This window comes from Oncorhynchus clarkii, chromosome 18, assembly GCF_045791955.1.
Source record: "Oncorhynchus clarkii lewisi isolate Uvic-CL-2024 chromosome 18, UVic_Ocla_1.0, whole genome shotgun sequence".
NCBI lineage: Eukaryota > Metazoa > Chordata > Actinopteri > Salmoniformes > Salmonidae > Oncorhynchus > Oncorhynchus clarkii.
The window spans coordinates 36435887-36463223 of NC_092164.1; the positions used below are offsets into that span (position 1 = coordinate 36435887).

Genomic DNA, 27337 nt, shown 5'->3' on the forward strand with positions numbered 1-27337 from the left:
TTGCAGAATTCTTTGGTGTATCTCGACTCTGGGTGAAAGCACCATGCATACCTTCTGGTTTACATCCAGGCTGTCCTATGACGTCAAACGGAAAGGAAGCCATTTCAGAGAATTGGGGCACACCATCTGTCCTGTAGCCAATGAGGAGAGAGGTTGTGATTTAGCCCCGCCCCCCCTGCCCTTCTTCTCTTCTACCCAGCAGTCTCTCGTCCAGCTCCTCCAACATAGCTCCTACTAGCGTGGTGCTGCTCTCCACCTCCTTCTCCACTCTTCCTCCTCCTCCTCTTCCTCCTCTTTCTCCCTACACGCAGCTGTCAACCGCCAGGTACAGGCATGTCTGCACTCCTCCCTCCCCTCTCCCCTGCTCCTCCCTCTTTCCTTTCTCCCCTTGACCCTTTATTTTGGGTAATATTCCTCCACTCTTTCTCCCTCATTCTTTTCCTGCCTGACCCAGTCCAACGCCCCTGTCGAGACAGAGAGATGATGGAACAGTGACTCCTTGTGCGTGTACTTTAAGGTGTATGCTATGTTGATGTGTATTGGGGTGCTTAACAGGGGTCATCTGGAGAAGAGACCTGGGTCTCGGCATTGACTCCCTGTCCAAATAAAGGTTAAATAAATAAAGGTTTTACATTTATTTCTTTATGTCCTTGGGCCTGGTTCCATTCGGATCCGTCTGCCCATTTTGGATTTCACAGATGACGGTTGATGCGTTATGGTGTAGGGCTAGGTGGAGCTTACACCTGTCCATGCTTTCAGACCTGTGAAAGCGGCAGGTATAGGGGCTAGGGGCTGAAATGGTACCAGGCTGTAGTATGCCCTTTGCGCTCTTGCCCTCTCTCTCTCTCTCTCTCTCTCTCTCTCTCTCTCTCTGCATGTGTCTGCTGGTTGGCCCTGACAGATTGTCCCTAAAGGCTGGTTGTCTTATTCTTCCCCTCCTCTCTCTCGTCCTGCAGTTTAAGAGTCTGTGTGTGTGTGTCAGCATCCCCTCCAAACCTGTCTTTCCCATCGCACCGTGTGTGCATGCACTGGTGATATGGCTTGACGTGCGCATTAACACACATGAACAGACACAAACAAGGACACGCACACAGGCAGCGCATGCACACATGAACAGACGCACGCATTAACAAGCACACACACACACACACGGCGGACATCCAGACGCACACGCACATACACGGACATGCATTCACACAGCAGACACTAATGCACAGTTGCGATCACACAAAAACAATAACGCGCACTCACACTCCTCTTGTATATTGTACACCACAGGCGGCTGGTGAATGGGGAGGATGAGCTCGTAGTAATGGCTGGAATGGTATCAAACATGCCATTCCATTCACTCCATTCCAGCCACTATTATGAGACGTGCTCCCCTCACCAGCCTCCTGTGTTTTATATGTTTATGCACAAATGAACCTTTAGCTCTGTTTGACCCTGTGCCTTTCTTTTGTTTCAAACTGGTTGTGAATTAGAGACCACTCAATCGCTGAATGCTTCTTCACGACCTGTAATGAATTGTAGCACTTCATCAAGGCCTCTTGTCCTCATCTCAATTCCCATGTGCACGGTGGCCAATCAGAATGCCTGGCTCTGGCTGTCCCCATTCAGTTCTTAAGACCACCAGAGTGAGACATTAAGAGCAAGGCCCTGAACTCTCTCTCTCTCTCCAGTTGGAAAGCGCCACCAATTAGACAGCCACTCTGTACTACTACTCTGTGGAGGCACAGGATGAGCTATGTGAGAGGAAGTGTGTACAGCTCATTAGAACAGTTGGAAGAGTGTGTGTGTTATGGGTTGGGGGGTATTTATACAGAAGTGTGTGTGAGTTCTGAAGGTACGCCCATGTGCAGGTTTGATTTCCACAGGAGGTGCCCGGTTTCAGAAGTGAGTTTTTTGTCCAGCCAGTTCCACTGAACAACAGTGATCCAAGTTCCAATTCACTGAGGTTCAGAAACCTATTGTTCTCATTTTAAGAGGAATTGAAGACTTGTATTATCTATTTATTTTTTTATATAGCTAGTGATGTTTTATATCTCTGTTTGTTCCCTCTCTGCAGACAGTGTAGATACAGCAAGGCCAGTCAAGAGGGAGACGAAGAGCTCTACTTCCAATGTGAGTAACTGTGGCGACACACACACTCCCTCTCTGTCTCTCTCTCACTGTGTGTGTGTGAAGTATTAACTTGTGCATGGCCATTAATACTTAATTCCATGTGCGTGCTTAGGATACACTGAGCACACTGTTACAGTCCGTTGGATGGTGTGCGAGGCGGAATGTGATGGAGAGAGATTTAAATAAATAGGGATGAGGATGAGGGGGGATGGAGAGAAGGGAATTGATAGCTGGAACAAAGACAACGAAGGAGAAATGAGGATACGGAGCGGGCCAGCCAGATGATTTGCTGTCCCCTGACTAGGAAGGATTTGAATGTTTCCCATGTCTGTTTTTCCACCAACCATTTTGAAGGACTTTGTTTCACCGATTGTGGGCTGTTTGACATTTTGTGTGTGTTTGTGTGTGTGCACACGCTATGTGGCGTGTCTGTCTGTGAGCAGGTGTCTGTGCTTGTATGCGTGTGTGTGCGTGTGTACGCTTGGTGAATAATGAGCTGCAGCCATGTGGCTGGGAATGAAATCTGCTCAAATAAGGACACGCCAGCATCTGACGAGCTCACACACACTCACACACTTTCTGAGACGGGCACAAATGCGGACAGACATCTGCGCACACTTAAAACGTGTAAACACAGACACACACACACAACCATACACATACACACTTCCCCCACCTCCCCGTTGAAAACGCTACTTATTCAATCTCTGGGGTGCCCCTATTGCTGCCCACAGACTGTGCTGTGTGAATGACATGAAGCCGTTTCCTCCCCTTTTGGTGGGTCTACGTACATCTCTTTGTGTGTGTGTTTCTTGTGCAGTCATGCAGTCTTAAGATCCATTCATTTCCCCTCAATCGCTTGTGGCAAAGACACGGTTAACCGTGAAACAAATCAACCACACAAAAAGCCCAAGCAGAGAGAGAGAAGGAGCGAGAGCAGAAATGAATCAAGACTGGTGCTGGCCTACTTTAAATAAAAGTAATAACTCCTCCGCTGAGCTATTGTTTTGTGTGGTTAAGGAACACACTGCTCGGGAAAAAGAGGCTCTTCGATCCTTCCACTCAACACAGGCCAGCTGGATTGGAGAAGCTTTCATTTGCTCTGCAATCACACTTTTTTGTGTGTGTGTCTGTGTGTGTGCGTGTGTGTGATCAATAAGCCGTTATGAGACAGTGAGTCGAGACCTGGTCGATTTAGAGTTGTAATCACATTTCAGAACCAGTCTGGCCCCAAAGGCTTCTGGGATGGCCCGGAACATTCACAATGGAGGACAGGTTAGAAGGCAAGAGTTCACAGAACAGACATTTAGTGTGAGTTCACAGAACAGACATTTAGTGTGAGTTCACAGGACAGACATTTAGTGTGAGTTCACAGAACAGACATTTAGTGTGAGTTCACAGATACGTGTGGGATAGGGACCGAATATCACCTCCTTTGATGCAGGTAGAGTTTTTAGGTTGCTTTTTGTGAAATAAACTCTCCTAACAAAGTGACACACTCAAAGGCTTTTACCTCAGCATTTCCTGCCAATTATTCCCGACCCTAGTTTCTAGTGAAGATGATTAGTTTTTTCTTCAACGGTTCTGAAGTCTAAGACAGGAACCCTTTAAGCCGAGCTACTCTGTCTCGAGGAAATGTGCGATGCACAAGTAAGACATTCAGTTAGTGATGTGGTTGATTCCCTTTTTTCCTTTCGTTTTTTTTCTTCCCCCAAACAGTTCAATGGCTGAGAAAAGGGTGACGAGACAAACAACATATTCAAATGTTAAAACACCACCCACAGGTTAAAACACCACCCACAGGTTAAAACACCACCCGTACGGTAGTTGTCAAGTGAAAGACTACGCTACGGATTCCCACTCATGTCGTGATCTATTTCACGTGCCTTAGTAGTATTGAATATGGATTTGTGATTCTGTGGTGTTGCGGTAGATTGTGCAGGTCGTAATATTATGTGACCGTCTGTGTCCCACAGTTAAGATCCCGACCCGGAGGACCTACATAGACCCAGAGACGTGTGAGGACCTGGTGCAGGCTGTCCTCGCCTTTGCCAAAGAGCTCGACAACTCCAGCATCAAAATAGAGAGAATCGTGCACACAGGTACTGAGACAGTGCTTTGGCTTTCATATACTCTCATATTCTCTTTCTTTGTGCTTCTGTCTTTTTCTTTGCCAATTTTCACTCCTCCCTGTTTGCCCTGTCTTTTGTCTCCTTGTCTGTCTCTCCCCCCGCTCTTTCTTTCTCTCTCATTCTCTCTCCTCCGCTCTCTCTCTCTCTCTCTCTCTCCCCCCTCCGCTCGCTCGCTCTCTCTCTCCTCTGCTCTCTCTCTCTCGCTCTCTCTCTCCTCCGCTCTCTCTCGCTCCTCCGCTCTCTCTCTCGCTCCTCTTGCTCTCTCTCTCGCTCCTCTTGCTCTCTCTCGCTCCTCCGCTCTCTCTCTCTCGCTCCTCCGCTCTCTCTCTCGCTCCTCCGCTCTCTCTCTCTCGCTCCTCCGCTCTCTCTCTCGCTCCTCCGCTCTCTCTCTCGCTCCTCCGCTCTCTCTCTCTCGCTCCTCCGCTCTCTCTCTCTCGCTCCTCCGCTCTCTCTCTCTCGCTCCTCCGCTCTCTCTCTCTCGCTCCTCCGCTCTCTCTCTCTCGCTCCTCCGCTCTCTCTCTCTCTCTCGCTCCTCCGCTCTCTCTCTCTCTCTCTCCTCCGCTCTCTCTCTTTCTCTCTCCTCCGCTCTCTCTCTCTCTCCTCCGCTCTCTCTCTCTCTCCTCCGCTCTCTCTCTCTCTCTCTCGCTCCTCCGCTCTCTCTCTTTCTCTCTCCTCCGCTCTCTCTCTCTCTCCTCCGCTCTCTCTCTCTCTCTCTCGCTCCTCCGCTCTCTCTCTCTCTCTCTCGCTCCTCCGCTCTCTCTCTCTCTCACACTCACTCACCCCCAACTCTCTCTGGTAAACCAGTACTGTAGTCCACTATCTAACCCTCTCTCTGTGTCTCCACCTGCAGGTGACTTTGGGGAGGTGTGTCGTGGCTGTCTCAAGCTGCCCAGTAAGCGGGAGCTTCCGGTGGCCATCAAGGCCCTGAGGGCCGGCTGCTCAGAGAAACAGAGGCGCTCCTTCCTCAGCGAGGCAGGGATACTGGGACAGTTTGACCACTCCAACATTGTCCGTCTGGAGGGGGTCATCACCAGCGGTGAGCTAGTTACCTAAATCACAAATGAACCCCTAGCCCCTACGCACTTACACTGCATTTGGAAAGTATTCAGACCCTTTCCCCTTTTCCACATTTTGTCACATTACAGCCTTATTCTAAAATTGATGACATTTCGAAAACAGGTTTTTAGAAATGTTTGCGAATGTATTAAAAATAAAAAACTGAAATATCTTATTAACATTAGTATTTGGGCTCTTTGCTATGAGACTCAAAATTGAGCTCAGGTGCATCCTGTTCCCGTTGATCATCCTTGAGATGTTTCTACAACTTGATTGGAGTCCAACTATGGTAAATTCAATTGATTGGACATGATTTGGAAAGGCACACACCTGTCTATATCAGGTCCCACAGTTGGCAGTGCATGTCAGAGCAAAGACCAAGCCATGAGGTCGAAGGAATTGTCCGTAGAGCCCCGAGACAGGATTGTGTCGAGGCGCAGATATGGTGAAGGGTACCAAAACATGTCTGCAGCATTGAAGGTCTCCTAGAACACAGTGGCCTCCATCCTTCTTGAATCAAAGAAGTTTAGAACCACAAAGACACTTCCTAGAGTAGAGTGTCCAGACAGAAGCCACTCCTCAGTAAAAGGCTCATGACAGCCCACTTGAAGTTTGCCAAAAAGCACCTAAAGGACTCACAGATCATGAGAAACGAGATTCTCTGGTCTGATGAAACCAAGATTCAACTCTTTGGCCTGAATGCCAAGTGTCACGTCTGGAGGAAACCTGGCACCATCCCTACGGTGAAGCATGGTAGTGGCAGCATCATGCTGTGGGGTGAAGGATTCACCTTCCAACAGGACAACGACCCTAAACACACAGCCAAGACAACGCAGGAGTGGCTTTGGGACAAATCTCTGAATGGCCCAGCCAGAGCCCGGACTTGAATCCGATCAAACATCTCTGGAGAGACCCGAAAATAGCTGTGCAGAGATGCTCCCCATTAAACCTGACAGAGCTTGAGAGGATCTGCAGAGAAAAATGGGAGAAATTCCCCAAATACATGTGTGCCAAGTTTGTAGTATCATACCCAACAAGACTCGAGGCTGTAATCGCTGCCAAAGGTGCTTCAACAAAGTACTGATAAATGTAAAAATATGTTTACATTGTCATTATGTGGTATTGTGTGTGGATTGATGAGGGGGGGGGGGAAACAATGGGGTCAAGGGGTCTGAATACTTTCCGACTGCGCCGTACACCTAGCTCCTATTTACTATGCTTTAATAAGGGGGTGCCTGTCTGACAAACTAAAAAGATCTCCTCCACCACAAAACTCAACGCACAAACCTCATACGATTAACTACGTGACACAGACAGCAGTTGAGGTCCAGCAAGGGAAGGGAGGGAGGGAAAGCGAGAGGATGAAGTATAATGTCGACGGAGAAAGGTAGGCGAGGAGAGGTTTAGAGCGTTTCAGAGGGCTACTGTAGAAGGGCAAGGTGCGTGTGAGTCAGGTGAGAAAGAACCAGGGTAGGGAGGGATGGGATTGGATGGGAGCAGTGCCTGCCTGGCTGAACACACAGTCTGCAGCAGATGTGCTGGATACGGTAATTGGTGCTAGAGACACAGCGGGATTCTGAAACGCACTTTCGCGCACACCACACCGCCTCACACGTGGGCGTGCACACACTCGATTAAACTTACACACACCACACACACACACACACACACACACCACCCTCTGATTGCAAATCACCTGCATTGCATTGCTTACCCCCCGCTAGCCCGCCATTCAACCCCTTCCACAGCCCACCTGTCAGCCCCCACCCCCTCTCCTCTCTCCTGCCTCCTCCCTCCTTTCCCTCTCCATCTGAGGTCTGCAGCGCTGCAGGGAAGGTCATTAGAGAGACTGAGACGTGCTGCTAGCTAAGCGTCCAGCAGGGGGCACCAGGGGAGGGGTGGGACATGTAGGGTGCTCGGTAGCGTAGTATGTTGGGGGGGTGGATCTGCAGGATAGTTAATCTGGTAGAAGAGGTAGAGTGTCTTGTAGTGAAGCAGGATAGAACATGTCATAGCGTACTCATTGAGGGGCGATAGTGTGCCAGTGTGTGTGGTGCGGTAGTGATCGGTTTGTTAGATGGGGAGTGTGAAGCAGTACTAACATAGACGGATGATGTGATCGAACAGAGTGAGGGTGCCATGTAATAGTGTAGTCCTGCCTGCCTCTCCTCTCCTCCAGTCTGTCTGTCTTTGATTGAGGGGGACTGATAGTGTCCATTTATGAGGCACTTAAATCCCAGCCACGGCCATCAAGGGGGCTGTGTGTGTAAGACCTCAGTTTCCATGTTACGATGCTCATCTCTGTCTGACGCACACACCACCTGGTTACTAGCGGAGTCACAGCTTCCTCCCTTTCTCCTAACTACTCGCTCCCCTTCACTCCCTTTCTCCTGACTACTCGCTCCCCTTCTCTCCCTTTCTCCTAACTACTCGCTCCCCTTCTCTCCCTTTCTCCTGACCACTCGCTCCCCTTCACTCCCTTTCTCCTGACTACTCGCTCCCCTTCTCTCCCTTTCTCCTGACTACTTGCTCCCCTTCACTCCCTTTCTCCTGACTACTCGCTCCCCTTCTCTCCCTTTCTCCTGACTACTCGCTCCCCTTCTCTCCCTTTCTCCTGACTACTCGCTCCCCTTCTCTCCCTTTCTCCTGACTACTCGCTCCCCTTCTCTCCCTTTCTCCTGACTACTCGCTCCCCTTCTCTCCCTTTCTCCAGACTACTCGCTCCCCTTCTCTCCCTTTCTCCAGACTACTCGCTCCCCTTCTCTCCCTTTCTCCAGACTACTCGCTCCCCTTCTCTCCCTTTCTCCTAACCACTCGCTCCCCTTCTTTCCCTTTCTCCTAACCACTCGCTCCCCTTCTCTCCCTTTCTCCTGACCACTCGCTCCCCTTCTCTCCCTTTCACCTGACTACTCGCTCCCCTTCTCTCCCTTTCTCCTGACTACTCGCACCCCTTCTCTCCCTTTCTCCTGACTACTCGCTCCCTTTCTCCTGACTACTCGCTCCCTTTCTCCTGACTACTCGCTCCCCTTCTCTCCCTTTCTCCTAACTACTCGCTCCCCTTCTCTCCCTTTCTCCTGACTACTCGCTCCCCTTCTCTCCCTTTCTCCTGACTACTCGCTCCCTTTCTCCTGACTACTCGCTCCCCTTCTCTCCCTTTCTCCTGACTACTCGCACCCCTTCTCTCCCTTTCTCCTGACTACTCGCTCCCTTTCTCCTGACTACTCGCTCCCTTTCTCCTGACTACTCGCTCCCCTTCTCTCCCTTTCTCCTAACTACTCGCTCCCCTTCACTCCCTTTCTCCTAACTACTCGCTCCCCTTCTCTCCCTTTCTCCTGACCACTCGCTCCCCTTCACTCCCTTTCTCCTGACTACTCGCTCCCCTTCTCTCCCTTTCTCCTGACTACTTGCTCCCCTTCTCTCCCTTTCTCCTGACCACTCGCTCCCCTTCTCTCCCTTTCTCCTGACTCCTCGCTCCCCTTCACTCCCTTTCTCCTGACTACTCGCTCCCCTTCTCTCCCTTTCTCCTGACCACTCGCTCCCCTTCTCTCCCTTTCTCCTGACTACTCGCTCCCCTTCTCTCCCTTTCTCCTGACTACTCGCTCCCCTTCTCTCCCTTTCTCCTGACTACTCGCTCCCCTTCTCTCCCTTTCTCCTGACTACTTGCTCCCCTTCTCTCCCTTTCTCCTGACTACTCGCTCCCCTTCTCTCCCTTTCTCCAGACTACTCGCTCCCCTTCTCTCCCTTTCTCCAGACTACTCGCTCCCCTTCTCTCCCTTTCTCCAGACTACTCGCTCCCCTTCTCTCCCTTTCTCCTAACCACTCGCTCCCCTTCTTTCCCTTTCTCCTAACCACTCGCTCCCCTTCTCTCCCTTTCTCCTGACCACTCGCTCCCCTTCTCTCCCTTTCTCCTGACTACTCGCTCCCCTTCTCTCCCTTTCTCCTGACTACTCGCACCCCTTCTCTCCCTTTCTCCTGACTACTCGCTCCCTTTCTCCTGACTACTCGCTCCCTTTCTCCTGACTACTCGCTCCCCTTCTCTCCCTTTCTCCTGACTACTCGCTCCCTTTCTCCTGACTACTCGCTTTCCTTCTCTCCCTTTCTCCTGACTACTCGCACCCCTTCTCTCCCTTTCTCCTGACTACTCGCTCCCTTTCTCCTGACTACTCGCTCCCTTTCGCCTGACTACTCCCTCCCCTTCTCTCCCTTTCTCCTAACTACTCGTTCCCCTTCACTCCCTTTCTCCTGACTACTCGCTCCCCTTCTCTCCCTTTCTCCTGACTACTCGCTCCCCTTCTCTCCCTTTCTCCTGACCACTCGCTCCCCTTCTCTCCCTTTCTCCTGACTACTCGCTCCCCTTCTCTCCCTTTCTCCTAACTACTCGCTCCCCTTCTCTCCCTTTCTCCTGACTACTCGCTCCCCTTCACTCCCTTTCTCCTAACCACTGGCTCCCCTTCTCTCCCTTTCTCCTGACTACTCGCTCCCTTTCTCCTGACTACTCGCTCCCCTTCTCTCCCTTTCTCCTAACTACTCGCTCCCCTTCACTCCCTTTCTCCTAACTACTCGCTCCCCTTCTCTCCCTTTCTCCTGACTACTCGCTCCCCTTCTCTCCCTTTCTTTCTCCTGACTACTTCCTCCCCTTCTCTCCCTTTCTTTCTCCTGACTACTCGCTCCCCTTCTCTCCCTTTCTTTCTCCTGACTACTCGCTCCCCTTCTCTCCCTTTCTTTCTCCTGACTACTCGCTCCCTTTCTCCTGACTCCTCCCTCCCCTTCACTCCCTTTCTCCTGACTACTCGCTCCCCTTCTCTCACTTTCTCCTGACTACTCGCTCCCCTTCTCTCACTTTCTCCTGACTACTCGCTCCCTTTCTCCTGACTCCTCGCTCCCCTTCACTCCCTTTCTCCTGACTACTCGCTCCCCTTCTCTCACTTTCTCCTGACTACTCGCTCCCTTTCTCCTGACTACTCGCTCCCCTTCACTCCCTTTCTCCTGACTACTCGCTCCCCTTCACTCCCTTTCTCCTAACTACTCGCTCCCCTTCTCTCCCTTTCTCCTGACCACTCGCTCCCCTTCTCTCCCTTTCTCCTGACCACTCGCTCCCCTTCTCTCCCTTTCTCCTAACCACTCGCTCCCCTTCTCTCACTTTCTCCTGACTACTCGCTCCCTTTCTCCTGACTACTCGCTCCCCTTCTCTCCCTTTCTCCTGACTACTCGCTCCCCTTCACTCCCTTTCTCCTGACTACTCGCTCCCCTTCTCTCCCTTTCTCCTAACCACTCGCTCCCCTTCTTTCCCTTTCTCCTAACCACTCGCTCCCCTTCTCTCCCTTTCTCCTGACTACTCGCTCCCCTTCTCTCCCTTTCTCCTGACTACTCGCACCCCTTCTCTCCCTTTCTCCTGACTACTCGCTCCCTTTCTCCTGACTACTCGCTCCCTTTCTCCTGACTACTCGCTCCCCTTCTCTCCCTTTCTCCTAACTACTCGCTCCCCTTCTCTCCCTTTCTCCTGACTACTCGCTCCCCTTCTCTCCCTTTCTCCTGACTACTCGCTCCCTTTCTCCTGACTACTCGCTCCCTTTCTCCTGACTACTCGCTCCCCTTCTCTCCCTTTCTCCTGACTACTCGCACCCCTTCTCTCCCTTTCTCCTGACTACTCGCTCCCTTTCTTCTGACTACTCGCTCCCTTTCTCCTGACTACTCGCTCCCCTTCTCTCCCTTTCTCCTAACTACTCGCTCCCCTTCACTCCCTTTCTCCTGACTACTAGCTCCCCTTCTCTCCCTTTCTCCTGACTACTCGCTCCCCTTCTCTCCCTTTCTCCTAACCACTCGCTCCCCTTCTCTCCCTTTCTCCTAACTACTCGCTCCCCTTCTCTCCCTTTCTCCTGACTACTCGCTCCCCTTCACTCCCTTTCTCCTAACCACTCGCTCCCCTTCACTCCCTTTCTCCTAACTACTCGCTCCCCTTCTCTCCCTTTCTCCTGACTACTCGCTCCCCTTCTCTCCCTTTCTTTCTCCTGACTACTTGCTCCCCTTCTCTCCCTTTCTTTCTCCTGACTACTCGCTCCCCTTCTCTCCCTTTCTTTCTCCTGACTACTCGCTCCCCTTCTCTCCCTTTCTTTCTCCTGACTACTCGCTCCCTTTCTCCTGACTCCTCCCTCCCCTTCACTCCCTTTCTCCTGACTACTCGCTCCCCTTCTCTCACTTTCTCCTGACTACTCGCTCCCCTTCTCTCACTTTCTCCTGACTACTCGCTCCCCTTCTCTCCCTTTCTCCTGACTACTCGCTCCCCTTCTCTCCCTTTCTCCTGACTACTCGCACCCCTTCTCTCCCTTTCTCCTGACTACTCGCTCCCTTTCTCCTGACTACTCGCTCCCTTTCTCCTGACTACTCGCTCCCCTTCTCTCCCTTTCTCCTGACTACTCGCTCCCTTTCTCCTGACTACTCGCTCCCTTTCTCCTGACTACTCGCTCCCCTTCTCTCCCTTTCTCCTGACTACTCGCTCCCTTTCTCCTGACTACTCGCTCCCTTTCTCCTGACTACTCGCTCCCCTTCTCTCCCTTTCTCCTGACTACTCGCACCCCTTCTCTCCCTTTCTCCTGACTACTCGCTCCCTTTCTTCTGACTACTCGCTCCCTTTCTCCTGACTACTCGCTCCCCTTCTCTCCCTTTCTCCTAACTACTCGCTCCCCTTCACTCCCTTTCTCCTGACTACTAGCTCCCCTTCTCTCCCTTTCTCCTGACTACTCGCTCCCCTTCTCTCCCTTTCTCCTAACCACTCGCTCCCCTTCTCTCCCTTTCTCCTAACTACTCGCTCCCCTTCTCTCCCTTTCTCCTGACTACTCGCTCCCCTTCACTCCCTTTCTCCTAACCACTCGCTCCCCTTCACTCCCTTTCTCCTAACTACTCGCTCCCCTTCTCTCCCTTTCTCCTGACTACTCGCTCCCCTTCTCTCCCTTTCTTTCTCCTGACTACTTGCTCCCCTTCTCTCCCTTTCTTTCTCCTGACTACTCGCTCCCCTTCTCTCCCTTTCTTTCTCCTGACTACTCGCTCCCTTTCTCCTGACTCCTCCCTCCCCTTCACTCCCTTTCTCCTGACTACTCGCTCCCCTTCTCTCACTTTCTCCTGACTACTCGCTCCCCTTCTCTCACTTTCTCCTGACTACTCGCTCCCCTTCTCTCACTTTCTCCTGACTACTCGCTCCCTTTCTCCTGACTCCTCGCTCCCCTTCACTCCCTTTCTCCTGACTACTCGCTCCCCTTCTCTCACTTTCTCCTGACTACTCGCTCCCCTTCTCTCACTTTCTCCTGACTACTCGCTCCCTTTCTCCTGACTCCTCGCTCCCCTTCTCTCACTTTCTCCTGACTACTCGCTCCCTTTCTCCTGACTACTCGCTCCCCTTCACTCCCTTTCTCCTGACTACTCGCTCCCCTTCACTCCCTTTCTCCTAACTACTCGCTCCCCTTCTCTCCCTTTCTCCTGACCACTCGCTCCCCTTCTCTCCCTTTCTCCTGACCACTCGCTCCCCTTCTCTCCCTTTCTCCTGACCACTCGCTCCCCTTCTCTCCCTTTCTCCTGACTACTCGCTCCCCTTCTCTCCCTTTCTCCTGACTACTCGCACCCCTTCTCTCCCTTTCTCCTGACTACTCGCTCCCTTTCTCCTGACTACTCGCTCCCTTTCTCCTGACTACTCGCTCCCCTTCTCTCCCTTTCTCCTAACTACTCGCTCCCCTTCTCTCCCTTTCTCCTGACTACTCGCTCCCCTTCTCTCCCTTTCTCCTGACTACTCGCTCCCTTTCTCCTGACTACTCGCTCCCTTTCTCCTGACTACTCGCTCCCCTTCTCTCCCTTTCTCCTGACTACTCGCACCCCTTCTCTCCCTTTCTCCTGACTACTCGCTCCCTTTCTCCTGACTACTCGCTCCCTTTCTCCTGACTACTCGCTCCCCTTCTCTCCCTTTCTCCTAACTACTCGCTCCCCTTCACTCCCTTTCTCCTGACTACTAGCTCCCCTTCTCTCCCTTTCTCCTGACTACTCGCTCCACTTCTCTCCCTTTCTCCTGACCACTCGCTCCCCTTCTCTCCCTTTCTCCTGACTACTCGCTCCCCTTCTCTCCCTTTCTCCTAACCACTCGCTCCCCTTCTCTCCCTTTCTCCTAACTACTCGCTCCCCTTCTCTCCCTTTCTCCTGACTACTCGCTCCCCTTCACTCCCTTTCTCCTAACCACTCGCTCCCCTTCTCTCCCTTTCTCCTGACTACTCGCTCCCTTTCTCCTGACTACTCGCTCCCCTTTTCTCCCTTTCTCCTAACCACTCGCTCCCCTTCACTCCCTTTCTCCTAACTACTCGCTCCCCTTCTCTCCCTTTCTTTCTCCTGACTACTTGCTCCCCTTCTCTCCCTTTCTTTCTCCTGACTACTCGCTCCCCTTCTCTCCCTTTCTTTCTCCTGACTACTCGCTCCCCTTCACTCCCTTTCTCCTAACCACTCGCTCCCCTTCACTCCCTTTCTCCTAACTACTCGCTCCCCTTCTCTCCCTTTCTCCTGACTACTCGCTCCCCTTCTCTCCCTTTCTTTCTCCTGACTACTTGCTCCCCTTCTCTCCCTTTCTTTCTCCTGACTACTCGCTCCCCTTCTCTCCCTTTCTTTCTCCTGACTACTCGCTCCCTTTCTCCTGACTCCTCGCTCCCCTTCACTCCCTTTCTCCTGACTACTCGCTCCCCTTCTCTCACTTTCTCCTGACTACTCGCTCCCCTTCTCTCACTTTCTCCTGACTACTCGCTCCCCTTCTCTCCATTTCTCCTGACTACTCGCTCCCCTTCTCTCACTTTCTCCTGACTACTCGCTCCCTTTCTCCTGACTCCTCGCTCCCCTTCACTCCCTTTCTCCTGACTACTCGCTCCCCTTCTCTCACTTTCTCCTGACTACTCGCTCCCTTTCTCCTGACTACTCGCTCCCCTTCACTCCCTTTCTCCTGACTACTCGCTCCCCTTCACTCCCTTTCTCCTGACTACTCGCTCCCCTTCTCTCCCTTTCTCCTGACTACTCGCTCCCCTTCTCTCCCTTTCTCCTAACCACTCGCTCCCCTTCTCTCCCTTTCTCCTAACTACTCGCTCCCCTTCTCTCCCTTTCTCCTGACTACTCGCTCCCCTTCACTCCCTTTCTCCTAACCACTCGCTCCCCTTCTCTCCCTTTCTCCTGACTACTCGCTCCCTTTCTCCTGACTACTCGCTCCCCTTTTCTCCCTTTCTCCTAACCACTCGCTCCCCTTCACTCCCTTTCTCCTTACTACTCGCTCCCCTTCTCTCCCTTTCTTTCTCCTGACTACTTGCTCCCCTTCTCTCCCTTTCTTTCTCCTGACTACTCGCTCCCCTTCTCTCCCTTTCTTTCTCCTGACTACTCGCTCCCCTTCTCTCCCTTTCTTTCTCCTGACTACTCGCTCCCTTTCTCCTGACTCCTCGCTCCCCTTCACTCCCTTTCTCCTAACCACTCGCTCCCCTTCACTCCCTTTCTCCTAACTACTCGCTCCCCTTCTCTCCCTTTCTCCTGACTACTCGCTCCCCTTCTCTCCCTTTCTTTCTCCTGACTACTTGCTCCCCTTCTCTCCCTTTCTTTCTCCTAACTACTCGCTCCCCTTCTCTCCCTTTCTTTCTCCTGACTACTCGCTCCCCTTCTCTCCCTTTCTTTCTCCTGACTACTCGCTCCCTTTCTCCTGACTCCTCGCTCCCCTTCACTCCCTTTCTCCTGACTACTCGCTCCCCTTCTCTCACTTTCTCCTGACTACTCGCTCCCTTTCTCCTGACTACTCGCTCCCCTTCACTCCCTTTCTCCTGACTACTCGCTCCCCTTCACTCCCTTTCTCCTGACTACTCGCTCCCCTTCTCTCCCTTTCTCCTGACTACTCGCTCCCCTTCACTCCCTTTCTCCTGACTACTCGCTCCCCTTCTCTCACTTTCTCCTGACTACTCGCTCCCCTTCTCTCCCTTTCTCCTGACCACTCGCTCCCCTTCTCTCCCTTTCTCCTAACCACTCGCTCCCCTTCTCTCACTTTCTCCTGACTACTCGCTCCCTTTCTCCTGACTACTCGCTCCCCTTCACTCCCTTTCTCCTAACCACTCGCTCCCCTTCTATCACTTTCTCCTGACTACTCGCTCCCTTTCTCCTGACTACTCGCTCCCCTTCTCTCCCTTTCTCCTGACTACTCGCTCCCCTTCACTCCCTTTCTCCTGACTACTCGCTCCCCTTCTCTCACTTTCTCCTGACTACTCGCTCCCCTTCTCTCCCTTTCTCCTGACTACTCGCTCCCCTTCTCTCCCTTTCTCCTGACTACTCGCTCCCCTTCTCTCACTTTCTCCTGACTACTCGCTCCCCTTCTATCCCTTTCTCCTGACTACTCGCTCACCATCTCACCCTCCTTATTCCACCACTCAATAAAAGCTCGTGTTTTTTCTTGTGTTTCTGTTCTCTCTCTCTCTTTCCCCCTCTTGTGTTTGTCTTCTCTCGCTCTTTCTCTCTTTCCCCCTCTCGTGTTTGTCTTCTCTTTCTCTCTCTTTCCCCCTCTCGTGTTTGTCTTCTCTCTTTCTCTCGCTCTTTCTCTCTCTTTCCCTCTCGTGTTTCTGTCTTCTCTCTCTCTCTCTTTCCCCCTCTCGTGTTTCTGTCTTCTCTCTCTCTCTCTCTCTCTTTCTCTTTCCCCCTCTCGTGTTTCTGTCTTCTCTTTCTCTCTCTTTCCCCCTCTCGTGTTTGTCTTCTCTCTCTTTCTCTCGCTCTTTCTCTCTCTTTCCCTCTCGTGTTTCTGTCTTCTCTCTCTCTCTCTTTCCCCCTCTCGTGTTTCTGTCTTCTCTCTCTCTCTCTCTCTTTCTCTTTCCCCCTCTCGTGTTTCTGTCTTCTCTTTCTCTCTCTTTCCCCCTCTCGTGTTTGTCTTCTCTCTCTTTCTCTCGCTCTTTCTCTCTCTTTCCCTCTCGTGTTTCTGTCTTCTCTCTCTCTCTCTTTCCCCCTCTCATGTTTCTGTCTTCTCTCTCTCTCTCTCTTTCTCTTTCCCCCTCTCGTGTTTCTGTCTTCTCTTTCTCTCTCTTTCCCCCTCTCGTGTTTGTCTTCTCTTTCTCTCTCTTTCCCCCTCTCGTGTTTCTGTCTTCTCTCTTTCCCCCTCTCGTGTTTCTGTCTTCTCTCTCACTCTCTTTCCCCCTCTTGTGTTTGTGTCTTCTTTCCCCCTCGCGTTTGTCTTCTCTCTCTCTCTCTCCCACTCTCGTGTTTCTGTCTTCTTTCCCCCTCGTATTTCTGTCTTCTTTCCCACTCTCGTGTTTCTGTCTTCTCTCTCTCCCACTCTCGTGTTTCTGTCTTCTTTCCCCCTCGTATTTCTGTCTTCTTTCCCCCTCGTGTTTCTGTCTTCTCTCTCTCTCACTCTCGTATTTCTGTCTTCTTTCCCCCTCGTGTTTGTCTTCTCTCTCTCTCTCTCTCCCACTCTCGTGTTTCTGTCTTCTTTCCCCCTCGTGTTTCTGTCTTCTCTCTCTCTCTCCCACTCTCGTGTTTCTGTCTTCTTTCCCCCTCGTATTTCTGTCTTCTTTCCCCCTCGTGTTTCTGTCTTCTCTCTCTCTCTCTCTCTCTCTCTCTCCCACTCTCGTGTTTCTGTCTTCTTTCCCTCTCGTGTTTGTCTTCTCTCTCTTTCTCTCGCTCTTTCTCTCTCTTTCCCTCTCGTGTTTCTGTCTTCTCTCTCTCTCTCTTTCCCCCTCTCGTGTTTCTGTCTTCTCTCTCTCTCTTTCTCTTTCCCCCTCTCGTGTTTCTGTCTTCTCTTTCTCTCTCTTTCCCCCTCTCGTGTTTGTCTTCTCTCTCTTTCTCTCGCTCTTTCTCTCTCTTTCCCTCTCGTGTTTCTGTCTTCTCTCTCTCTCTCTTTCCCCCTCTCGTGTTTCTGTCTTCTCTCTCTCTCTCTCTTTCTCTTTCCCCCTCTCGTGTTTCTGTCTTCTCTTTCTCTCTCTTTCCCCCTCTCGTGTTTGTCTTCTCTTTCTCTCTCTTTCCCCCTCTCGTGTTTCTGTCTTCTCTCTTTCCCCCTCTCGTGTTTCTGTCTTCTCTCTCACTCTCTTTCCCCCTCTTGTGTTTGTGTCTTCTTTCCCCCTCGCGTTTGTCTTCTCTCTCTCTCTCTCCCACTCTCGTGTTTCTGTCTTCTTTCCCCCTCGTATTTCTGTCTTCTTTCCCACTCTCGTGTTTCTGTCTTCTCTCTCTCCCACTCTCGTGTTTCTGTCTTCTTTCCCCCTCGTATTTCTGTCTTCTTTCCCCCTCGTGTTTGTCTTCTCTCTCTCTCTCTCTCCCACTCTCGTGTTTCTGTCTTCTTTCCCCCTCGTGTTTCTGTCTTCTCTCTCTCTCTCCCACTCTCGTGTTTCTGTCTTCTTTCCCCCTCGTATTTCTGTCTTCTTTCCCCCTCGTGTTTCTGTCTTCTCTCTCTCTCTCTCTCTCTCTCTCCCACTCTCGTGTTTCTGTCTTCTTTCCCTCTCGTGTTTCTGTCTTCTCTCTCTCTCTCTCTCTCGTGTTTCTGTCTTCTTTCCCCCTCGTATTTCTGTCTTCTTTCCCCCTCGTATTTCTGTCTTCTTTCCCCCTCGTGTTTCTGTCTTCTCTCTCTCTCTCTCTCTCGCTCTCTCTCCCACTCTCGTATTTCTGTCTTCTTTCCCACTCTCGTGTTTCTGTCTTCTCTCTCTCTCTCCCACTCTCGTATTTCTGTCTTCTTTCCCCTCGTGTTTCTGTCTTCTCTCTCTCTCTCTTCCCCCCTCTCGTGTTTCTGTCTTCTCTCTCTTTACTAGTTTGATACACCTTGGCCACCTGTGCTCAGCGAGTGTGAGAAGTGTGTGTGGTTATTAAAGTTGGTGTGACTGTGATAGCAGCACACAGGTCATTCTGCTCCTCCAGATCACAGTTTTTTAACCTTTATTTATGCAGGGTTTTTTTCCTCATTGTGTGTGTGTGTGTGTGTGTGTGTGTGTGTGTGTGTGTGTGTGTGTGTGTGTGTGTGTGTGTGTGTGTGTGTGTGTGTGTGTGTGTGTGTGTGTGTGTGTGTGTGTGTGTGTGTGTGTGCAGGTAACACCATGATGATTGTGTTGGAGAGCATGTCCAATGGGTCCCTGGACTCCTTCCTCAGGGTAAGTGTGTGTGCGCATGTCTTTTTTTGTGCTCTTAGAAAACAGTGTTTACCTCACCATGACTCCTGGTCTAGTTTCCAAACGTTACATAAGATGTTGGTATGAAATAAATCCCTTAGGCATATGGTGTATCATTGGGTTTATAAGCCATATGACTAACAGTAAAACACATCATGTTATTCAATCCTTCATAACTGAGTTTGTTCTCCATTGCACTGAAATGTATTTCGACACACCAGAGGTCCCAAGTTACAATTTCATATGGGCCTGATATTGTTGGTCCCAACCCACCATTGGAGATACAATGTCCTGACCACACAATTAAATATATCAGTGTTAAGGGCCTCCCGGGTGGCGCAGTGGTTAAGGGCGCTGTACTGCAGCGCCAGCTGTGCCATCAGAGTCCCTGGGTTCGCGCCCAGGCTCTGTCGTAACCGGCCGCGACCGGGAGGTCCGTGGGGCGACGCACAATTGGCCTAGCGTCGTCCGGGTTAGGGAGGGATTGGTCGGTAGGGATCTCCTTGTCTCATCGCGCACCAGCGACTCCTGTGGCGGGCCGGGCGCAGTGTGCGCTAACCAAGGTTGCCAGGTGCGCGGTGTAGCCTCCGACACATTGGTGCGGCTGGCTTCCGGGTTGGATGCGCGCTGTGTTAAGAAGCAGTACGGCTGGTTGGGTTGTGTATCGGAGGACGCATGACATTCAGTCTTCGTCTCTCCCGAGCCCGTACGGGAGTTGTAGCAATGAGACAAGATAGTAGCTACTTTGGATACCACGAAATTGGGGAGAAAAGGGGTAAAAAATAAATAAAAAATATATAAAAATATATATATATATATATCAGTGTTATATTTAGGGTTGCCAAATTCTGGGAACTTTCCCAAAATTCCCAGGTTTTCCAGAAATTCCCGGAATAAGGAGGGGAAAAACAGGACATCCAGAATTTCTGGAAATAATTGGAACTTTGGGAAAACAACCCTAATTATATTGCATCTCTATGGTCCTAACCCACTCCCTCCCTCCCCCTCTCCAGAAGCACGAGGGCCAGCTCTCTGTGCTCCAGTTGATGGACATGCTGGGGGGCGTGGCCTCTGGGATGAAGTACCTGACAGAGATGGGCTTCGTCCACCGCCGCCTGGCCGCCCACAAGGTACTGGTCAACGCCAGCCTGGGATGCAAGGTGTCCGGCTTCAGACCCCTCCAAGAGGACAAGATGGAGGCCATCTACAGCGCAATGGTGAGACTACTCACAGATATTACATATAATAGCTAATTATACAATAAAAATAAACTACTACTGTATATTACTTTTTTGTCCTATTATATTACTACCTATAGTCTTTACTCTTTACCCATAGAGGCCATCTACACCACACTGGTGAGACTACTCACTGTGATGGGTACTAGATTTACTGTCTTGTTTAGTCTTTACCCATGTTTTTATTTATTTCACGTTTATTTAACCAGGTAGGCTAGTTGAGAACAAGTTCTCATTTGCAACTGCGACCTGGCCAAGAATAAAGCAAAGCAGTTCGACACAAACAACAACACAGAGTTACACATGGAATAAACAAACATACAGTAAAAAAAAGTATAACAACAGTGTGTGAAAATGAGGTTAGATAAGGGAGGTAAGGCAATAAATAGGCCATAGTGGTGATTTAATTACAATTTAGCAATTAAACACTGGAATGATAGATGTGCAGAAGATGAATGTGCAAGTAGAGATACTGGGGTGCAAAGGAGCAAAATGTATATATTCTTTTAAAAACAGTATGTGGATGAGGTAGTTGGATGGGCTATTTACAGAGTGGCTATGTACAGGTGCAATGATCTGTGAGCTGCTCTGACAGCTGGTGCTTAAAGTTAGTGAGGGAGATATGAGTCTCCAGCTTCAGTGATTTTAGTAGACCACACTGCTGAGAGAACTAGCTGATATTTTCTCCTATTAAATATAAAAATCCTATCTTATAGAATATGCTATAAAAATCCTACATTAAAATGACAGTTTCAGTATTTTATAGAAGCGCATTGAAGCCGGTGGGAGAAGTTTGCGTTTAATTGCATTTGTTCTTTGTATTTCCTCTCTGTGTTGAAACTGATGTGTGCAGTGCAGACCGACTTACAATAGTTTCTATAACGAATCCGGGTTTCCCTGTGGTTTCTCTTTCTCGCTCTCTCACTGTTTTCACTCTCTCTGGGATAACAGTGGTTGATTAGATTAGATGTTCTGTTTAGTGTTCTTTTTTGAGGCAGTATATGGGATGCAGAGTGCAGTAGGATGTTTAAAAGTAGACCCTAACACAATGCTGTGCTGTGACGAGGCAGGCTAACATGAAGCGTGTTCATACAAGATGTCAAGTGTGGATTTGAACATCTCTCGCTCTCTGTCTCTCTCAGCATGGGGGGAAGAGTGTGGTGTTGTGGACGGCCCCAGAGGCCATCCAGTACCACCGCTACAGCTCAGCGTCTGACGTCTGGAGCTTTGGCATCGTCATGTGGGAGGTCATGTCCTACGGGGAGAGACCCTACTGGGACATGGGCAACCAGGACGTGAGTAGAGTGACACTCTCTCTTGCATCCCCCATCTCTCTCTTCCTTCACACTCTCTCTCTCTCTCTCTCTCTCTCTCTCGCATCATCTCTCTCTCTCTCTCGCATCATCTCTCTCTCTCTCTCGCATCATCTCTCTCTCTCTCGCATCATCTCTCTCTCTCGCATCATCTCTCTCTCTCGCATCATCTCTCTCTCTCTCGCATCATCTCTCTCTCTCTCTCTCTCTCGCATCCCCCATCTCTCTCTCTCTCTCTCTCTCGCATCCCCCATCTCTCTCTCTCTCTCTCTCTCTCTCGCATCCCCCATCTCTCTCTCTCTCTCTCTCTCTCTCGCATCCCCCATCTCTCTCTCTCTCTCTCTCTCTCGCATCCCCCATCTCTCTCTCTCTCTCTCTCTCTCTTGCATCCCCCATCTCTCTTCCTTCACACACTCTCTCTCTCTCTCGCATCCCCCCATCTCTCTCTTCCTTCACTCTCTCTCTCTCGCATCCCCCCCATCTCTCTCTTCCTTCACTCTCTCTCTCTCGCATCCCCCCCATCTCTCTCTTCCTTCACTCTCTGTCTCCCGTCTGTCTCAAGCTCTCCACATGTGCAGCCTCTCTGTCCCCTCCCTCACCCCATTCCCTATGTGATTACCTTCCCTACCTGTTCACCTCTCTGTCCCCTCCCTCACCCCATTCCCTATGTGATTACCTTCTCTACCTGTCATCTCTCTGTCCCCTCCCTCACCCCATTCCCTATGTGATTACCTTCCCTACCTGTTCACCTCTCTGTCCCCTCCCTCACCCCATTCCCTATGTGATTACCTTCTCTACCTGTCATCTCTCTGTCCCCTCCCTCACCCCATTCCCTATGTGATTACCTTATCTACCTGTCATCTCTCTGTCCCCTCCCTCACCCCATTCCCTATGTGATTACCTTCTCTACCTGTCATCTCTCTGTCCCCTCCCTCACCCCATTCCCTATGTGATTACCTTCTCTACCTGTCATCTCTCTGTCCCCTCCCTCACCCCATTCCCTATGTGATTACCTTCCCTACCTGTCATCTCTCTGTCCCCTCCCTCACCCCATTCCCTATGTGATTACCTTCTCTACCTGTCATCTCTCTGTCCCCTCCCTCACCCCATTCCCTATGTGATTACCTTCTCTACCTGTCATCTCTCTGTCCCCTCCCTCACCCCATTCCCTATGTGATTACCTTCCCTACCTGTTCATCTCTCTCTTCTCCTTTCTATTTATACGTTCTCTTCTTCCCTTTTTGTCTGTCTGTCTGTCTGTGTCTCTGTGTCTCTGTGTCTCTCTCCTCTAAAACTGTGTGAACTCTGACTCGGGATATCTCAGATCTTATTAAAGAGGGAAAGCCACAGGTGCTTCTCTAAGAGACTCTTTGGCATAAGTCCACTTCAGCTCTGTGACCAATCCTATTTCTCTTAAGGACACCACGTCCCTTTCTAGTGGCCGTCCCAAAGTGCCACCAAGCGCCCCGCTCTTAGAGGAAGCATAAAATCCCGGCAGAAAGCGACAGTCTCTTTTAAGGAAATGAAAGTGTAGCTATTTTAGGAGGGTGTGGAGATTGTCCAATCGATAGCACCCTGCCATCACCTGTTTGTGTGAGAAGTCGATGAGGGTGTTTTTTTTGTTCCCTGCTCCCTCCCTCCCCTCTGTCCTTTTCCTAGACAGTTAAAAAAATATATATATACTTTTGAAGACAACAAGACTTCAAACGAGCACAGCAGGAAGTGTTGCGTGAGACTTTGTTGAAGAGGAAAGTGAGACAATGTGATTTCAAAGTGTCTTTGATCCAAGGCAGCATCATGACTATTAAGAGTAGACAGAGGGTTCGTCAGAGTTCACAAAGTTCACTTTGAAGCCAACCGCTTGTTTGTGCAAATATGCCGTCTAAAATGACTCCTTACAAAAACGTTCCACTGAACAATAAAGTGGCAAACTAGACGACCGTGTCATGTTGAAATGACCGACTATGAACCCTCCCTCGGCTAGGATAGGAACCGTGAGGGTTTACCACGATCCAGACGTTTTGTCTACCTCCATGTTCACGGCACTGAACTCTCCAAATGAAATGTCAAAGTCCAAGCTGGCTGAGCGCTTGAGATATTAATGCACTAAACGGATAGTTAATATCACCGTTAACTCACCCAGCCCCACAGCCTGCTCTAACATGCCCTTTGTTTTTCATCTCTGATGAAATGGAAGATGCTAGCCAATGGAGAAACAATGTTTGGTTGAATTGAGGTCAGGATGGAACTGAAGAGGACAGGTGTTTTTTGGTGAATGTGGTTCAAAGGAACATTTTCAACCTTTTTTGTTTGTTTTATTGACGGGTCGAGCTTTTTCTTGGGAGCGCGGTGTTCTAAAACTGAGAGATGATGTTTTTGAAGTGTTTTTGGAGCAGTCTTTACAGGGGGGACCGATCTGTTTGATGGGTTCGCTTATTGAGAGAACCTTGCGTAAAGGGATATTGTTTCGGAGGTCTCCTGAAGCCACCGGAGTCCTCGTTCACTATCAACATTTCTTCCTGTAGGTTAACACGCCTTCTCTCTCCGCCTCGTCCTAGGTGATCAAAGCGATAGAGGATGGCTTCCGCCTGCCCGCCCCTATGAACTGTCCACCCCACCTCCACCAGCTGATGTTGGACTGTTGGCAGAAGGAGAGGACCGAGAGACCCACCTTCAGCCAGATCCACTCGGCTCTCAGCAAGAGCATCCGCAGCCCCGACGGCATCGGCTCCTCCACACTGGCACGCAGGTAGGACATAGGCCCCTGGAAACCGTGCTTAACACGGGCTAAACATGGGTTAACATACAGGCTAACAGGTAACAGGACTCTGCTGGCCAACGTGGGCTGACATGGGTTAACATACAGGCTAACAGGTAACAGGACTCTGCTGGCCAACGTGGGCTGACATGGGTTAACATACAGGCTAACAGGTAACAGGACTCTGCTGGCCAACGTGGGCTGACATGGGTTAACATACAGGCTAACAGGTAACAGGACTCTGCTGGCCAACAAGGGCTGACATGGGTTAACATACAGGCTAACAGGTAACAGGACTCTGCTGGCCAACGTGGGCTGACATGGGTTAACATACAGGCTAACAGGTAAGAGGACTCTGCTGGCCAACAAGGGCTGACATGGGTTAACATACAGGCTAACAGGTAACAGGACTCTGCTGGCCAACGTGGGCTGACATGGGTTAACATACAGGCTAACAGGTAACAGGACTCTGCTGGCCAACAAGGGCTGACATGGGTTAACATACAGGCTAACAGGTAACAGGACTCTGCTGGCCAACGTGGGCTAAACATGGAAATGGTTTATGTCGTCCAAGCAGGTTCCCCACGTCACACTGAGTTTTCATACCAGAGTAGAAATACTAGCGCTTATGATAACAACTCTCTCTCTCTCCCTTTCTATCCGTAGAACCCTCCCTCAGCTAGGAACCCTCCCTCTGGGCTCCTCCATCTCCCTGGCAGAGCGGACTCTTCCGTCGTTCCCCTCGTTTAACTCGGTAGGGGAGTGGTTGGATGCGGTGGACATGGGGCGCTACAAGGACAACTTCACCGCGGCAGGATACTGCTACCTGGAGTCTGTGGCCCGTATGACAGTCCAGTGAGTGGCTCTGAATGAGCGCGTGTGCGTTGATGCGTGAACAAGTGTGCGTTTTCCGTAAGCCTTGCTTTTTGCGCTTGCGCACCTGAATGCGAGTTGGTATAGTCTAACGGATGTCTTTGTGCTGTGGGTCTCCTTCACAGAGACGTGTTGAGTCTAGGCGTCACCTCTCTGGAGCACCAGAAACAGATCCTGTCTGCCATCCAGACCCTTAGAGCCCAGGTCATCCAGATGCACGGCAGAGGGGTGCAGGTCTGACCCACACACACACACACACACACACACACACACACACACACACACACACATACACACACACGTGCAGACGGACGGACGAGCGGATGGATAGAAGGACTCGACGCTCATTCAGATGGACGAAATCAAGTGGATAGTGAGGTGGGCAGAGATATCGCCCACACTTCACCCACCCACTCTTTCCCCTTCTCTCTCCCCCGTCTTGCCCCTCCTCCCTCTCTTAAGTCCTTGGGAAGGAGGCATCTTCCAGTCATGTGATCAGCGTACTCTGTCGGAGGTCACATGACTTCTGTCTGCACGCTGACCTGAATCAACTAGATCTCCTCTCTTACAACTGGCCCTGGATCAGTAGTTAAATAGACTACCCTGATGGAGAAGTACTGTCCATCTAAAATGTCTGGCACTCTACCACTGGTCTCAGAACATGGGGTAATAACATGTCCTTGATGGAGAAGAACAGTCCCCTCAAGTGATACTCTACTGAACCACTGGTCTCAAAACTGAGGTTAAGCCACCCTGGTTGAGAAGTACTGTTCATCTAACAGGGCTGGCCCACTACCACTGGCCTCAGAACAGTGGGATAAGGTACCAACGGCTGTCTGTCGAGCAGAGTTGACATTGTAAATCTGGTCTCAGTTCAGTGGTTAAAAACCTCCTATCCCAGGGGTGTGTTCAAGTGACAGGTTCCCACGGTGTGGGCGGAACCCAGGCTGTGTCTTGTCTTGGCCCGACCAATCATGAGGCTGGAAAAAAACGTACCTTCAGGAAAAAACGACTGATTTAAAAACAACTAGGAATTTGTGTAAATCAAAACAATGAATTTCCGTGTATTTGATTGTTCATTCCTATTTCGTCTGTTACACAATTTATCTTTTTGTCTAACATTTTTCCATGAACTGTCTCTGCTCTCCCTGTGTGGAATGGCTAATGTCCCTTAGCCGGGATGTCAGTGGTGTGTCATGTAGCGTCTCGCTAATATATTTCTCCCATCTAAAAAGCATTTTCACTACAAGGGTATATTGCACTGTTAAGAATAAAGGTCAAGTCTCAAGCTGACATACAGCATATATAATATGTATTCATTTTTATTTCTGCGTTTACAGTTTACAGACTCTCACACAACCTCCTGACGGGAAGAGGTTACGAGGGTCAAAATAGACATACTTGATTGAATAAATAATGAATTACATTTTGTGTTTAAGGATGCTGCAAAGCACATGTCCTCTGGTTTCAGTGTAAATCATGAAATATTGTATATTTTTTACAGTTCGAGGGATTCTGTTACTGAATAATGGTGTCCTGTACTGAACAAGGTATTATGAAGAGGACTTACACTATAGAATGTTGACTGTTTTCTTCTCATAGACAGGGGTATTGAATCATTTGGATACTGTTAACAAATTACCAGTAGTTGATATAGGACTTATACATTTTGAGTCCAGTGTCGCTGGATGTACGGTATCGATGTGTTGCATTATAGAAACAGTATTGCAGTATTTCAGAATGTCGTAAGAGTGATCTCATTTATTTATTTATTTATTTATTTATTTTGGGGGGTGGGGGACAGCAACTCAAGCTGACAGAAGACCCACAACCCCCCACTGCATCTACAAGCCCTTCCATTTGTCAGTATTATGTATTTTACAAAAACGGTAACATTTAATCGTAGTTAACACGTTTTGGGGAATTATTTGATTTCTATCATACTCATGTAGCTAGCTACACAGTAGATGTTTTATTGGTTCCGTTTTGGTTCGTAGATGGGTTATTGTAATAGTGAGGTATCTGGTATGAAAGGACTACCAGTGTATGTCCTCCTCTCTTCCCTACATACTCTCTCTTTGTAGCTGTTTTGCCTTAACATTACTGTATATAAACCCAAAATATACTTCTCGGCTGCGTTTACAAAAGGCACAATTCTGATATTCTGCCCATTTATTGTAGAACGAGCTAATCTGATCGGTCGAAAGACCAAGAAGTGGAGAAAGATCAGAATGGACTGCCTGTGTAAACGCAGCCCTATAGACTCACACATGCACATATCTAGAAAGTCTCACCACCCCTGTATACGCAGACACCAAAATAGACCTTTCGCTAGCAACTTAACTCAGTTGTTGTCCCCCCCACACCCTCCCCCCCACTGTTTACTACTCGACGATTACAAAATGTTTAATACTGTAAATATGTATTTGAAAATGCAATCTATTTTTATAATTTCTTTGAAGAACAATGTGTTGAAAATATCTGCTCACTGTGTAGGGGTTTTATGGTTTAAATGTAGGGCCGTTGCCAATGAACGTGTGTGTTTGGAATATTAAAACATATTTTCTTTGTTTAGTTTTTGGATGATTTTTACCTGTTAGAAAGACAGATGGCTGTTGCAATATTGAAATGTGTTATAAAAAAAACTATCTCCCTTAAGAGCAAGCGTTTGTCTGTGTTTTTGGGGTGCTTCAGGCTTTGAGCTAGATTATCTGTTCTT

General features: G+C 49.9%; 1 protein-coding gene across 1 annotated transcript in view; it reads left to right on the forward strand.

Annotated features, from left to right (window-relative positions):
* LOC139373395 (ephrin type-A receptor 7-like) overlaps positions 1 to 25444 on the forward strand; it is a 332457-nt gene extending 307013 nt beyond the window's left edge. The window contains exons 9-17 of the mRNA XM_071113849.1: positions 2066 to 2121; positions 4098 to 4223; positions 5104 to 5289; positions 18357 to 18418; positions 19450 to 19653; positions 20817 to 20969; positions 23546 to 23736; positions 24412 to 24600; positions 24744 to 25444. Of these exons, the coding sequence (XP_070969950.1) occupies positions 2066 to 2121; positions 4098 to 4223; positions 5104 to 5289; positions 18357 to 18418; positions 19450 to 19653; positions 20817 to 20969; positions 23546 to 23736; positions 24412 to 24600; positions 24744 to 24858 (1282 nt within the window). The 3' untranslated portion in view covers positions 24859 to 25444. The remainder of the gene's footprint in view (positions 1 to 2065; positions 2122 to 4097; positions 4224 to 5103; positions 5290 to 18356; positions 18419 to 19449; positions 19654 to 20816; positions 20970 to 23545; positions 23737 to 24411; positions 24601 to 24743) is intronic.
* The last annotated feature ends 1893 nt before the right edge of the window (positions 25445 to 27337 follow it).